The 15,240-nt window shown below is 46.6% G+C and overlaps 1 protein-coding gene across 1 annotated transcript in view; it reads right to left on the reverse strand.

The window, feature by feature from the left end:
* Nucleotides 1–3,024: 3,024 nt before the first annotated feature.
* The window catches only part of LOC126536791 (uncharacterized), a 31,301-nt gene continuing 19,085 nt past the window's right edge, over nt 3,025–15,240 (reverse strand). Inside the window, exons 2-3 of the mRNA XM_050183793.2 lie at nt 12,077–12,385; nt 3,025–6,496 (exon numbers count right to left, since the gene is read on the reverse strand). Of these exons, the coding sequence (XP_050039750.2) occupies nt 3,851–6,496; nt 12,077–12,385 (2,955 nt within the window). The 3' untranslated portion in view covers nt 3,025–3,850. The remainder of the gene's footprint in view (nt 6,497–12,076; nt 12,386–15,240) is intronic.

The following is a 15,240-nucleotide window of genomic DNA, read 5'->3' on the forward strand; positions in this document are numbered from 1 at the left end:
CACCAAAAGTTTGACACCTGCCGCGGTTGCTTAGTGGCTATGGTGTTGGGCAGCTAAGCATGAGGTCGCGGGATCAAAAACCGGCCACGGCGGCCGCATTTCTATCGGGGTGAAATGCGAAAACACCCGTGTACTTAGATTTAGGCACATGTTAAAGAACTCCAGGTGGTCCGAATTTCCGGAGTCCCCACTACAGCATATTTTTGAGCTCCTCAATCCGAAGAACAACCTAAATAAAAGTGAGGGAAACCCGCACCACCAAGGTATCGCAGGCCTAAGCCAATTAAATGAAAATTAATGGGGGTATAAAACCCAAAATGTAATTTAATAAAAACCAATTAGAAAAAAAACGAGGTATAGCCGACATGAAGAGTTAGATGCATCAAGTGCAACTGTTTAGTTATTACCTCATGACAGAAGGTCTGAATTAGCATGGCTTGTTGCGTCTCAGCTTTTCGTCCAGTTGTTTATTATTGCATAGAGAGGAAAAGAGAGACATGAAAAAGGAGAGAGAGAATAGAAAGAAAAAAAGAAAGAAGGAAGGGAGAGAAAAAGGAGAAAAGAAACAGGAAAACGCAGAGCCTCAGGTGATTTCCGCAACAGATAGGTCGGAGGCAGGTCCGTCAGTGTGGCCGGTCAGCTATATCGGGTTCATGGTCTGGCATGACTTCACCTTCCGGTAATAAGGCTTGAAAACTGAAACTAAGCAGTTCAGTATAAATCGCCAGCATAGACTGTAGACCAAATACTAGCATCAGGGCGAATTGTAGGGTAAAATTGATCTGGCACATAAGCGTGCTGACACGATAAACAAAGATAAAGAAAGATGAGAAGTATGAGTAAGGAGGTCAGGCATTCCGTCCATATAGTCCCCGGAGACGAGGTAATGGGCCAACTCCCGTCTTGCACCGCCAAGCTGGAGTTTGCGCGGCCCATGTACGGATGCGATATAGGACAACGGCATCAGTTCATGAAGTTCCTAATCGGACAAGGTTGATGAGATGGGAGCCACAACGAACGTAAGTGGCTTAAGATAGCTTTGGAATGTAAGTCTGTGCGAAAGAAGAAGCATCGCACGCCTTTTTTTTTTTCGTATTGTCATTTTTGACGTGAAACGTCCTTAAAAACGGTCGGGCGGGGTCGCTTGCTAAAACTGGTGTAACCAAAACATGCTATAGCAATATCACGTATACATTCGCAACCGTACTACCTACGCACCTATCTTTGGAATCGATGTGTAGAAGAGAGAAGTCATTACTCGATCATGAATCTGTGGCGTGCACAGATAGCGTCGTTATTGCGTCACGCATGACGCAATCGCAGCTAAATTTCCCCTCTCACTCAGCGTCTGAGAGGCATAGATCGGCAGTACGTTTGTCAATCGAGCAGGAGTAATCGCTTTTGAGATGGCTCACTCAGCCATAGCACGCATGTATAATCTAATAAACTCAAACCTGTACTCATGAGAAGTTATAAGGCGTACAAGTTTGCAAATTTCTGCACGAATTTCACGTCTGATCGTTTATGGCACCCCCGCGTTCGGTACGCAGCGCCTATTGTCGAACCTTTCGGCACATATACTATTGTATATCAGGTCACGTTGTATACCATATAACATTGTCGAACCTTTTCGGCGCGTATATTTGACATCGATCTGCTAACCCTCCGCTGGATATTCATTTTAGTGGCATTTTTACCTTTCCGTTGCACGACGCCGCGATTTTCGACCAGCCACCGAAAGGTAAGCAAGGGGAAGCGGATCAATCGTAGACGCCGGCACCACTCTCCTCATCCGGTTATCTACTTTCAATTTGCTATCTCAGACCCACCGAAACCCTCTCCACTTGTACGTGCTCCTCGCCCCTTGCCACTCAACTTGATAACAAAAACCTGTCAAGGTAGGCAACGTTGTTTGTTTCAAAGCAAACAAAATGACTCCCTTTAAACGAGGGTAGGGTTTGATTGGGCTGTTCAAACAACGCTGCAGTCGCCGCCCAATGCGTACGTTGGCGGTTGCGTAAATTTGATGTCCAGAGGTGGGAGTAAAATCATAATGAAATAGTTATGTTTTACGGTCCCTGTTTCCTACAGATTTTGCCTCTCGAACATGAATAAAAGAATTGTTAGCTTGCGCATCACGCCGTGTGGGTGATAGTTTTCTTTTAAAACTGCTGCGCAAGTTTACTTCCATAACAAAGAAACAACTAGCTTCCTTCTGCATAATTTTTCATTTGTCATTTACGTCTGTTGCAAGCATATTGTACAATGGCCAAATAACGCCACAAAGCATGCGTCACCTATTGTGAGGTCAGATCACGGACGTTTTAGAGGTCGTCTTATGTGCCCGGCATACTGATGCAGTTCACGGCAAACTCATCAAATTATTCGATTGAGAAACCTGGGATGCTTACCTCGGTTCAGTGCTTCAGTTGCATCGAAGCTCTTTGCTGGCTTTCTCTGGTGCGGCTTGCCCACAGAACAAATAGAGCAATCTTTTGCGAATATTCCTTGCAACTAGCACTGCAGTATAGAAGGGCTGAGTTTATTAGATCATTGAGCGACTTACACAGACCTTTCAGTGTGGTCACACTTCGCTAGAAAAATTGAGCTCCACATTTTGCTGAGGAATTTCAACTCGTTTGGAGCGGCTGCCGGGAATTACGTGTAATAAATGAATGTACGCGAATATGTAATGACTAGCATTACGAACTGAAAAAAAGAGAACGGTTCTAAATTAAAGAGTGCACCATAAATTGTTCGACTAGGCCATGGTAAGCATGCACATTATTTGTCACGACTTCATTTTAGTCACAACCACAACCAATTTGTGAAAGTAATGATTTTAATAATGGGAGTGCGCAGAGCATGCTCCCAAATGAAGAGCACCGACCTCCGCGAAATTCTCTGTTACATAGCTGCAAGCTGGTGAAATTTATAAGCAAATTGTAGAATTATTATATGGCTTTATGACAGGCTCAATAGATGACGCAGCTTTGAGCAGACGAAAAAGAGAATGAACGAGACTTCGTACAAACAGCTTTACTGGACTGAATTACACTATGTACAAAGTTGCGCCAATTGGCGCTCACTGCGGGCAGAGCCCGACGTCGTGCAGATCGGAAATCGAACGGTGCTGCTTCATTCAATTTCACTCACATTCGCTATCTTTACCGGTTAGTTCCGAGGTAACAATAAATAAGTTCGTTGTACAGCAGTTGAACAAACGACTGAACGAAGTACAGATGGGCTCTTGAAATCCGGCGGCGTGAAACATCCGGTCTCACTTGGCGCTCTTTCACTGGGGTGCAGCTATATTACACTCACGCGGCTAATGCTGATGGTAGGTAATCACAAGAAACACACGCAAACACGCACTAACACACATGTAGGTCAATCATTCGTCCTGACGTTGCACGCCAACAGTTTCTTCAGCTTGCTCATCTTCCTGTTTCACGTGCCTCACCGTTTCACCCGTTCTGATTCTCTTTGATGTGCATTATATTTTCCTTTTTTGTGGTCTTATTAGACACAGTAAAAACGATAGCCACCTCATTCGCGCTCTGGTACCTTTTGTTTCTTTGTTTTCTTACGAGTGCTCAATCTTCTCATTTCGGAGAGAGTCCTTCAACGCATGTCGTCGAATCGTGGATGCCGCAGAGCATTCCCCCTTGCTACGGCAACTCTCTTTTCTACCAATTTGCGGGCGAAAGCTTTGCCGCCTCGTGGAGTTGTACTTGTGATCTTCCTGTAGGCAGTATTGTACAAGGCGGCAAAGACCAGCCTTCTTGGCTGACCATTTGTGTTCTCGCAGTGAATAAGAACAACACTAGATCGTATGTGAAAACCCGGATCACGACTGACTCTTTTGTGTCCTTGGCATCTTGAGTCTGGCTCCGAACAGATTAGGAGGCAAGTTGGTCTTGTCTATATTTTCCGGTGTGGAGGGCTTGCTCGTGGTTGTCTTGAACGTCTTGCGTGTTGTGGCCTGCAGGTTTGCCAGAGGAGAGTCACTGACCGCACGGCCAGCGTTCTCCCTGGGCTGAATGAATGAGTGGTAGCCACCCTTGTTACCCGTGCTTGTGCTTGTGCTCATAGAAACGGAGGTCTTTATTGCTACTTTCTTCTCCTCCGCTTGGGGTCCGACAGTTTCGATCTTGACAGTCGACGTCTGGGAGTCCTTGTCCTCGGTTTGCGAGTACTGCACCTTGCTTTGCGAAGTCTTTCCAGATAGTTTCTTATTCAGGTCGCTTTCTGACCCAATGAACTGTATCTCGGCGTCCTTGAAAAGCCTGTTGAATTCTTCCACTGTCATTCGCACGTACCCTGGTGGTGGCTTGTGTTGGGCTGGCGCGTAATAGGCGTGATAGAGTTGTGCCTTTTCTTCTTCCTTCTGCACGGTCGGCGTCTGTATAGGATGAAAGTGAATTGCTCCTCTCTGTGCAGTTTTTTCTTTCTGTTCCTGCTGCGGTGCCTCGCTGGTTGCCTTCGAGTCAGGAGCCGGGGCCTCTGTAATTTCATCTGTGTATTGGTCATAATCTACTTCCTCTGTCTCAGAGTCCGAAGTGTGTCCCGTGTCTTCCTTGGACGGTTCCCTGCTATCTTCCTCCGGAGCTCTTTCCTGGTGATGTCCATCCTTCTGGCTTTCCTGGTAAACCGGATCTCCGCGGCTGTGGTTCTCTTGTTTGCGGTCATCGGGGTGATAGGGCGAGTGGTCGTAGTAGTGCTCCTTATTGCCGGTGGCGTCAGCAGTGGCATTGTAAGTGGGCTGCTGGTGAGTGTCGCGTGCCGCGTCCTGGTGGTGCTGGTGCTGGAAGAATGGCGCGCTCGCCACGTCCTCAGGTCGGTGGTAATGCGTGAACACAGGAGCGGGAGAAGGCTGGGACGTCGTAGCTTGAGGGTGCCTAGGTGGAAATGGTGGCGGCTCGTGTTGCGACGGCGCTATGATGTTAAGGTTGATGCCGTCAACGCGTATTGGGTGGCCGCTCGGATGAATACCCGTCGCGAGAACGTCAGCCGGAACGTCCTCTACGTGAATTCTGGGAGGCTGTCTAGGATCATAGTCTCCCTGCGGACGTCCACGGACTATCTCGGCGCTTATGGTGTGCTCCTGGTATCCTGGATAGGGGACCGAATGCTGCTGGTGCTGCTGGTGCTGCTGGTGATGCTGCTGCTGGTACTCTAGATGGTGCTGTTGCAGTTGCTGGTGTGGGTGTGGCTGGTCTCGTTTCAGCGGTGGTGGGCGCTGCTGCAGGTGCTGCGGTGGAGGGGGAGGGGGTGGGGGCGGCGGCAACGGTTGTGGAGGCCTTCTCGGCGCTTGCCGATCGAAGTTGGGAGGATCGTGAGGCCTGGCAGTGACGAAGTGCTGTTGACTGTCCGCGTGAGCCACGTCGCCATCCAGTCCGCCGTAGTGGTGAGACAGTGGAGGAGCCTCCAGCTGCTGCAAGGGGCCCGGATGTGGAAATTGAACTGCGTTGCCTGTTAGGATGGGACCCTGAACGACAGCCAAGTGTACGGGCGTGGCCCCCATCACTTGATGCTGCACGTTCTGCATAGCGTGCAGCGCGTTCTGCACGAGCAACTGCTCGTTCATGCCTCCCCCTCCGTAATTCTTGCCTTGTGAATTTTGTTGCTTTCTGTTCATCTCTCCGGGCTTTTTGGGCATCTCCGTGTAAGTAGGCTTGTGTGGCGGCGGCGCGGTAGCCCTCGGCTTAGGGTACCAGCGGAAGATGTTCTTGTCGGGGCGCGGGTGGTACGGTGGAGCCGTCGGATGCTCACCGTACTGGCCTCCAGGTCCCGGGTGGGCTAGCTGGACGCCAGGTGGAAGGCCCTGTACGGATGACACATCCTGGTAGGCTTCGGGACCGCCGTGACCAGGCCCGTGGCCTTGACCGCCGTGGGCTGAGTTTACCATGGCTGCTATGAGTCGTTCCACGTCCGGCGCTACTGCACCTGACGCGTGCACGTGTTGTAGCAGCTGCTCGATGTTGGACGGCTGGATGCTTCCGTCCAGGCCCGCCAGGGCCGACATGATCTGCTCGCCCTGACCTTGAAGCACGGGGTGGATGTTGACCGGCAGCTTGCTCAATACGCTCTCGAGGCCCAATGGTGAGGGATCCGACGCGTGAGGGTCCGAACCGTCATGAAGAAGTTGGTGAGGTAGCTGGGGCCTCTCATCTCCTATGGGGCTTCCGTGCACGATTTGCGAGCCACTCGACTTGAGATCGTCGCCGCCCTCGGGCTTTCCGGCGTCCTTCTGGTAGTCGTCGTCGTCGTCTCCTGCCAAGTTGGTTTCGGGTTTTGTGGCGTACCACGCCGGGCTCGAACCTTTAGCTTGTTGACCGGAGTTCGACTGGTGCTTGACGTACAGCACCGGCTGAAAGTCGCAGCATCCTGCAGCGCTGCCGACAGGCGCGCTGCCCATCGGAACCTGGCGAGCGATCGACTGCGACTCGGCCACCCGTTCAGATGCGCTGGAGGCTTCCGCCTTCAGGTCTTCCTGCAAAGTGCGTTTCATCGCAGACACAGTAAAGAAATGCGCGCTCGCTTCGCAAAAACAATATTTCAAGGGACAATAGATAGAAACACTAATTAGCTTAGAGTGAAGAGTTGTAATTTTAAAACACCATTTTCGTTAATTTCGCGGTAATTGTTTGATTATATACTGGTAGAAAAGATCAAGGTCAACGCTCCATATCCTGAATTTTCGGTCGATAAGCTAATGGCGGAACATATCTGTTATGTCGCTGATTTCTTTAGGTTTATTAACAAATGATGCCATATTGCGCAGCAAGCTATTGCAGGAGTGAATACATACATTTCTTCCAATCAACAGAAGAAAAATAGAATATAGGAATAAAAGAGAAACAAACAAACCATAGAAACACTGTGGGATCAAAGAGGCAGCATAAAAAGAACAATATCATCAATGAGATAGCTGATCAATTAACATAATGACGCAATTTATCAACGAAATTCATCATTAGGTAGCTAGCGAAAAGACCCCTCAAGGCCAATCCAAATCTTCATAGTATATGCAAAGAAGGAAGACTTAAAACAATCGAGCAAATATTTTAATTGGACAATGTTTGGATGGCGACTTCGTCGGGTATATAGGCCGAGAAGAAGAGTTAGTGAAAACCAAAGGTGCTTTGATGAAGGTATTCTTGTAAACAACATTACGTAACAGACTAACGTGGTCACAAATACGCCTGTGGGCTATAGGTCATTAGCATATGACGATGGGGAAAAATAAAGGCCATAAAGATTACAGATAAATATAATGCCTTTTTTTCTGAGTATAATAATGCTGATTCATATATTTGGAATGATGTGGTGACCGGACAAACAACATGTACCCTAGCAACGACCTTAATCGTGATTTGTGTGCAGTTAATTTACAATCTCTAGTGAATCCTCGTGAGTTGCTTTTGAGATTACCTAATTCTCTTAAAGAGCTTTTTTTCTTATTTGAGCCCATGTGGCTCATTAAAAAATTTATTGAAACCTGCTAGGTTCAGTCTCGGGTCGTTTTATAATACACATGCCACTCCATCTTCGCGATAAAAAAGCCATTCAGGCCCAAGCAGAAACCATGAAAATCCGTGACGTCACGACAAGCTGGTGCGAACATTTGAAGACGGCGTCGCCACCAGTCTTTCGCTTTTGCGCCATTTCGCAAAGTAGTATTGTTTGGTATTGTAAAGGATAATTAACTAACATCCATATAATAATAATAATAATAATAATAATAATAATAATAATAATAATATTGTTATTATTATTATTATTATTATTATTATTATTATTATTATTATTATTATTATTATTATTATTATTATTATTATTATTATTATTATTATTATAGTGCTTACGTGTACTTTTAATTCTGCGTTAAAGCCGAACACATTCCCAAAGGCTTGGAAAACAGTGCGGGTCACTCCCGTCTTTAAGTCAGGGGTAAAAACTGCTGAGAGTAACTACAGGCCTATGTCTCTCCGATGCGCAGCATCTAAATTATTCGAGTCACCTCTACACTCTATAATTTCATCCTCTATTGAAAATGCTATCGTTCCTCAGTAGCATGGATTCATATCGGGACGCTTCACAACTACCAACCTCGTTAGCTTCATGATGCAAGCCTCTCAAGCAGTGCATAAGAAAAGACAGCTGGATGTCACTTATTTTCACCTCATTTATTTTCACCCTCTTCTTTTCTCGCTGTTTATTAACGACGTTCCGGCAGTCATTCAAAACTCTTCAATTTTGTTATATGCTCGTCACGCGAAACTTTTCAAAGCGGTAAAAAATGTTAGTGACTGCGCCGCTCTTCCGAAGGACATCGCAAATTTTGCGTCATGGTGCGCGGAAAACAAGCTGTTCATAAATGCATCAAAAACGAAAATTGTAAGCTTCGCATGGAAGACTAACAGGAATTTATTTCCCTATAGCGTTCAACATATATTCTCCTGCCAAGAGCTCTGCGAACTAAGGACTTTGGATGTACTTCGATAGCTCTCCGAGTTTCTCGCCCCACGCTCAACAGTTGAGGCAGCGTGCACTTCGAACGCCCGGCACAGTATGTCGGCTGACGAGAGACTTCACACAACCTGGGCCATTTGTAACTTTATATAAGAGCGTATGCTTTCCCGTTCTTGAGTATGCCTCCGTGGTTCGCGGTGACACTTGTACGTCAATATGTGAACTTCTCGATAATGTGCAAAAAAAGTTCATACCTATAATTAAACATCGATTCTGTCAAAAGCCTTCCACCTCCGTAGAGCTAACACAGACACTCACGTTACGTACCCTCACCTGTAGACGCAACAAATTTCTTCGCAAATTAATACATGAAAAAGTCTGCTGCTCACACTTGCTTCCTAATGTGCGCTTTTACATTCCGCAGAAAGGCACAAGGAAACAGCGCGCCTTTCAGCCTTCAGATTCTTGTGACCCTCTACCTAGAGTGCAGGTGGCATACGACGCCCATTAAGAATTCCTACATATCTTCATGCCTAATTTTAATATTTTCCTGAAAGAAGTTGCAGGAAAATTTCAATAACTGATAAGAAACTCATATCTGTTGTGTGTTCCGTCACTCTGTAATACTTTTTTCTGTTCCTCCACTTTTGCTTTGTGTTCTCTTCGTGTACACATTTCTAGCTCTGTTAAAATCTGTATTAGCGAAATTATTATTCTTGTTTTTTTATATGTGCGCGCGTGTATTTGTGTGTATGTGTATGTGTGAGCTTGCATTGTTCTTCCTGTGCATTGTTTTGCCGAATGCGCCATCACCAAGACCCTCGAGGATGTTCCTAAGCATTTTAACAAACACCACCTTTGATTGATTGATTGATTGATTGATTGATTGATTGATTGATTGATTGATTGATTGATTGATTGATTGATTGATTGATTGATTGATTGATTGATTGATTGATTGATTGATTGATTGATTTTGCTTAGCACCTCTTTAAGGGCTGCAACCGAAAAACAGGCATGCCTGAGTCTTCGCCTTCATCGTGTAGAACACTTATTCTGCCGGTAAGATAGCAAGGCATGCACCGCTTTCTCTTTATTTCTTTGCTATTCACTTTGCTATTCATCTGCCCACCTTTTTCTATGTGCATTTGTTTCTATTCGTGTCATCCCTTGCAGAGTACCATGTAAGCGAATATACGCCAGCTAAGCACACTGCTTTTCAATAAAAGGTAGCTATATATATATATATATATATATATATATATATATTTGTCTAAGAATTCGTGCGAATAGCATGACGCGATAGAACTAATTGACGCCGATTTCATTTCTCTTTACTTTGTGAAAAGACCCGCCGTAGTTGCTCAGTGGCTATGGTGTTAGGCTGCTGAGCACGAGGTCGCGGGATCGAATCCCGGCCACGGCGGCCGCATTTCGATGGGGGCGAAATGCGGAAACACCCGTGTACTTAAGTTTAGGTGCATGTTAAGGAACCCCAGGTGGTCGAAATTTCTGGAGTCCTCCACTACGGCGTGCCTCATAATCAGAAAGTGGTTTTGGCACGTAAAACCCCATAATTTAAATTTGTGAAAAGGACACTGCGTCGATGTTACCGAACAGCTGTCACTTAATTTTCTCAAACGTAGGATACGACATCGTGCAGTGCAGTGTACGACGATCTGAGGCTGAACTCGAACAGAACAGTTTGTAATTCAGCTCTTAAAATGTAAATGTAAGCTCAACCATTAATTTGGGCCTCTACCACCACTCCACAGAGGGCTTCGACCGATGTGGAACGGGAGCACCGTGAACACCCCGACCATTCTCGCGAGCTTTTAATTTGCCACCAAAATGGACCACGGATAGCTCTCGCAGCGTGTCTGCGAGCCGCCGGCGCCGCGCGCTTTGAAAGTCGTGCAAGCGCGCAGCGTCGGGACACCGGGAAGCGTGCCGGCGCCGAGCTGCGTAACGAGGTATGTACAGTATACGTGCGAATTTGTCACCGCGTGACCGCCGGCTCCAAATCACTGCGCTGTATGCGCGTGCGTGCCGCCGCTCGATTCTGGGTCTCTGGGCACAGTGCGTGACACGCAGCTCACGCTTTTCTCGCTGCTCGCTCCGGCGAGTCTTCCTCGCGAAAATTTTTTCGAGCGCAGAACGCGGAAGCAACGTTTCGTCGACGATCAACAAACGCACGTGCGTGCTCGGCGCGTTATGTGTTCTCTTCTGCAGTTTCCCTGACGAGTGTCAAGGTGCGCCAACGAGCGGGCTTTGCACTCCTGGGCGCAATGGGAGAGGACCACCGCGGGCGCTATCAGAATTCGCACTTCGGCCTGACCATGTCAGAACAAAGGACGGAGTAATAAGATTGCGCGGAATGTCGCACATGGTCGCCTACAGCACCTTGACTGCTTCCAATAGACGGAAGCAGTCAATGAGCACTGGCAACAGCGTTACAAGCGTATTTCACAAATATGGTGGGACCGTTATGCTAACTACATTCTATGCCTGAAACGTGGAGAAAACAAGGAACAAATCAACTCAGTGTGCTTCTACTCTGTGAAGAAGGATGACCAGAGAAGCTGTGTATGTGGGCCCTTTACCTCCGCCGCGGGTCGGTCCGGCAATGCACTATCTTCGGGATTTTTTTCTGCACGCGGGCACGATAGTGGGGAAAGCAGCCCTTAACAGCTTCGCTGCAAAAGAAAACGATGCCCTGCTCTTATGGCCAAGTTTCTTCAAAAGCGTTAACAGGTTCCTCAGCGTGCGGAATGTAACCGAAAGTGTAAGCTGAATGTTCTAAGCAAGTGGGAAAGGGCACGGGGGGGGGGGGGGGGGGGGGGGAGTGCTGATTGCAGAGTTAGCCTATCTCTCTCACTCCATGCGTCGATCTTTCACCGTCAGGATATCGATTCTGGCTGTTTTGAGGTTGATGACGTAAGCACACGTCCGAGTTTACAGAACCTGACACTTTGCTGCTGTGGGAGGCATTGTGTTCAAAACGACTGAGACCAAATACTCTATTCTCGACTGACGTAAAGTTTAGTGCAATGATTGTTCACTTAGAGTGACGGACGTTCATTGACGTAAACAATGAAGCCCCCGCACTCAAGCCATATCAAACGAGGAATCGACGCCGACAGAAAGGCTTGCCTGCTTGAAATTTTCATTCCTGACTTCCGCTTTTCCTATAGTCTGGCTACTCGGCGCACACTAAAGGCAATATTGCCTCAACTGATTATTCATTTTAACTACGTTCTGGGGTTTTACGAGCTGAAACCGAGATTTGATTACGAGGCACGCTTTATGTGGGGCAGGACTTCGGTTTAATGTCGACGTCTGGCACTCTTTAACTTGCACCCAGTACCTGCCTGGTACACGAGGGTTTTTCGCATTTCGCACCATTCGGAACGCGGCCGCCGCAGCCGGGGTCGAATCCGCGACCTCGTGCTCCGGTCGAGTGAGGCACAGAACTGCAGTAGTGCTTATCATTCGTTGAGCTGCCGCGTACTGTCTCCCGCCACATGCCACGCTCAGCGCACCTTCGGCAAGGGGCCATCGCTTCCCAAGAGACGCGTCTTTGGGGATTCGTGCGTACCTTGGATTCGTCCTTGAGGAGACTGTTGTGCAGCTGCGGCGCGCGCATCCTGACGGGCGTGAGCGCCGAAGCGCTGCCGTCCAGCGGCACGGCGCGGCTCGTCTTCACGAAGAAGAAGGGGCTGCCGGGCATGATGGGCCGCCAGCCGCCGTACTCCCAGCGGATCTGCGACTGCAGCTCTTCGAGGGCGTTGCGCCGGGAGCGGGTTCCCGACGCGGTGGCCTTCGGCTGTTCCTCGCTGTCGCCGGCCGAGGATGGGCTGGCAGCGGACACCACCAGCGGCAGGAGCCACAGCGCCGTCGACCACGGCTGCGTAAACATAGTAGGCCGTGTTTGACTGAATGACCCGTCGGTTCGTTCATTAGCTCGTTCATTAATGCTCCGGTGCGATTTGCGCTTTCTAGAAGGATAAGAATACCCTCCGTACATCTACCAAAAGTGCTCGCATTGCGACTGTTCTCCGCCCTTCACGGCCATCATATATATATATATATATATATATATATATATATATATATATATATATATATATATATATATATATATATATATATATATATTGACACGAACGTTGACACCAAGGACAACATAGTGGAAATTACTTGTACCTAATAAATGAAATAAAGCAATGATAACTAAATGGAAATGAAAGTAGATGAAAAAACAACTTGCCGCAGGTGGGGAACGATCCCAAAACCTTCACATTACGCGTGCGATGCTCCACCAATCGAGCTACTGCGGCGCCGTTTTCCTATCCACTTTCTTGGGTATTTATGTTTTCTACTACAGAACCCTGGGAGTGTTAGCCAGCGCCACCACTCACAAACCTTGGCGGCGGATGTGGAACATCCTTTCTGCAGCAGGGGACACGAGGGCGTGATCTTTTTGGGTGAAGGCAATTCGTCAATAAACCCTCGCATGCTACCTGGTGAGTGGAGGTCCCAACTATCATGCGCCAAAATTTTAATAATATGCAAATGCCATGCAGGTGGATAGAACCATGGTTATGCCGTTTGCCGTCGCTTGGAGATACTCAGACTATTTTTTGCGTTCCGCCTATTGACATAATTAGTCTTAATTATTTATTCAACTTCTAAAGTATTATAATGCAATTAAAAGTTTAAATCAGGAAATTGTAGAGCAACATGAAGAACTCCCGATGCAGTTTTCTATTGCTCGATACGTGCTGCATAAAAGTGTTTTTCCGAGCGTGAAAAAAGCTCGTGAATATGCACGCAAAATTGCCGCGCGACAGGCCGCTCGGGGCACTTTGCGTGTATTCGCAGGCTTCTTTCACGCTCGGAAAAAGACACTTTTATGTAGCACGTATTGAGCAACAGAAAGCTGTATCGGGAGGTAATTAATTAATTAGGAGTAATTACGTAATTAAGCGGAACGCAAGAAATAGGCTGAGTATCTCCAAGCGACGGCAAACAAAATCGCCTTGGTTCTGTCGAACTACGTGGCATTTGCATAGTTTTATATCTTGGTGCATTAAAGTTGGGACACCCGGTATACTACACTACGAAGAGTTGTTTATTAAAAGCGCAAACGGAGCATTTGGGGGCGAACAAGTAGCTTCTTCGCATCTGTAGGACTCTTCAGGGGGAGCGAATGATCGCTGTATAGCCTGTAAAGTATGGCTATACGTAAGCGACGTGGCCTGCTCCATTGCGCAAGTTCCCGCGTTTTATATCTATACTATTAAAAATTTAATTATAGGGTTTTACGTGCCAAAACCACTTTCTGATTATGAGGCACGCCGTAGTGGAGGACTCCAGAAATTTCGACCACCTGGGGTTCTTTAACGTGCACCTAAATCTAAGTACACGGGTGTTTTCGCATTTTGCCCCCATCGAAATGCGGCCGCCGTAGCCGGGATTCTATCCCGCGACCTCGTGCTCAGCAGCCTAACACCATAGCCACTGAGCAACCACGGCGGGCATCTATACTATGCCCACTGGGGTGAAAATTTGCCATAGCTTTTGCTCCAATTTTATGTTCAATCGGCTGCAGTTGGCGTTTTGAAATGAGTGACTATTCGATTCGAAGACCGCTTCGAGTAGGACACTATTCGACGCGTTATTTGAAAGTTCTGAATATTCGCACGCCCCCGGAAATTATTAATTTGATTGATTAACGTTACGATCTTGTTCACGCTCTCGTGTACTTTTGCACGTGGTGTAAAGCGTGACAAGTGAACAATAATTTCACTAAAAAGCTATGTAATTTGCTAACTGACCAAACTATTGCGTTTTTTTATTATTATTCTTGGAATGGCGTTAAACTAACACGAGTGTTCCGATATATGTATTTAGGACTCGTTTTCACAGAAAATCTTTCTTGGTGTAACCACATTGAATATGTAAACAAGAAATCACTTTAAAAATATTTACATTACTTGCGGCGCACTTTAATTAAGGCACCACGCGATACTAAGCTGCTCTCGTATAAAACATTTAATTCGCCCCGTTCTTTAACACGCCTCCCTGGTTTGGTACCCATACAGAGTGAAATAAGTTCGCTTGAATCTACACGGAATCATAATATATTCGTTTTTATTTTATTTGTAGTTTTTCTATTGTTCTATCCATGCCATAGTTACGATCCCAGTTTTTCACTAACACAGAGGCACTGCAGTCCTTAAACCTCCCACCATTCTAGCTGCGTTATCACATTGAATCTCTAAAGCTTCCTTATGTCATCCTTAACTACGTATCTGGATGGCTGTCGCGACTGCAGGCATATTACACTTGTTAAAGAACATTGCACTCGTAGTTCCCATGCTTTGAGTCTAGTACCATTTTTTTCTTACCACTAACACATTCAAGTTCAGCTTTTTCCCATGTACAATACAACGCTAGAATTCATTATCCACCACTTATCGTTCCTAGCCACTAAATTAGCTTTTTGGCGTAGCGGAAGTACTTTCCGAATATGTAGATCGCCTAATTTACCTGTATCTATTTATTTCTCTTCTTTTCTTGCTTGTGCACACTTGCCTATGTTAGCTGCTTATAAATTTTGCGCTTGTGTTTGCTTTGTGTATGCTAATCTACAGTTCCCACTCCTGCATTACGCATATGATATGCCTATAGTATGCGCAAATAAAGAAATAGATAGATAAATGAATAACTTCTTATTTTTTAATTTACGTATCAAGC

This window comes from Dermacentor andersoni, chromosome 4 (genome assembly GCF_023375885.2).
Source record: "Dermacentor andersoni chromosome 4, qqDerAnde1_hic_scaffold, whole genome shotgun sequence".
Classification (NCBI taxonomy): domain Eukaryota; kingdom Metazoa; phylum Arthropoda; class Arachnida; order Ixodida; family Ixodidae; genus Dermacentor; species Dermacentor andersoni.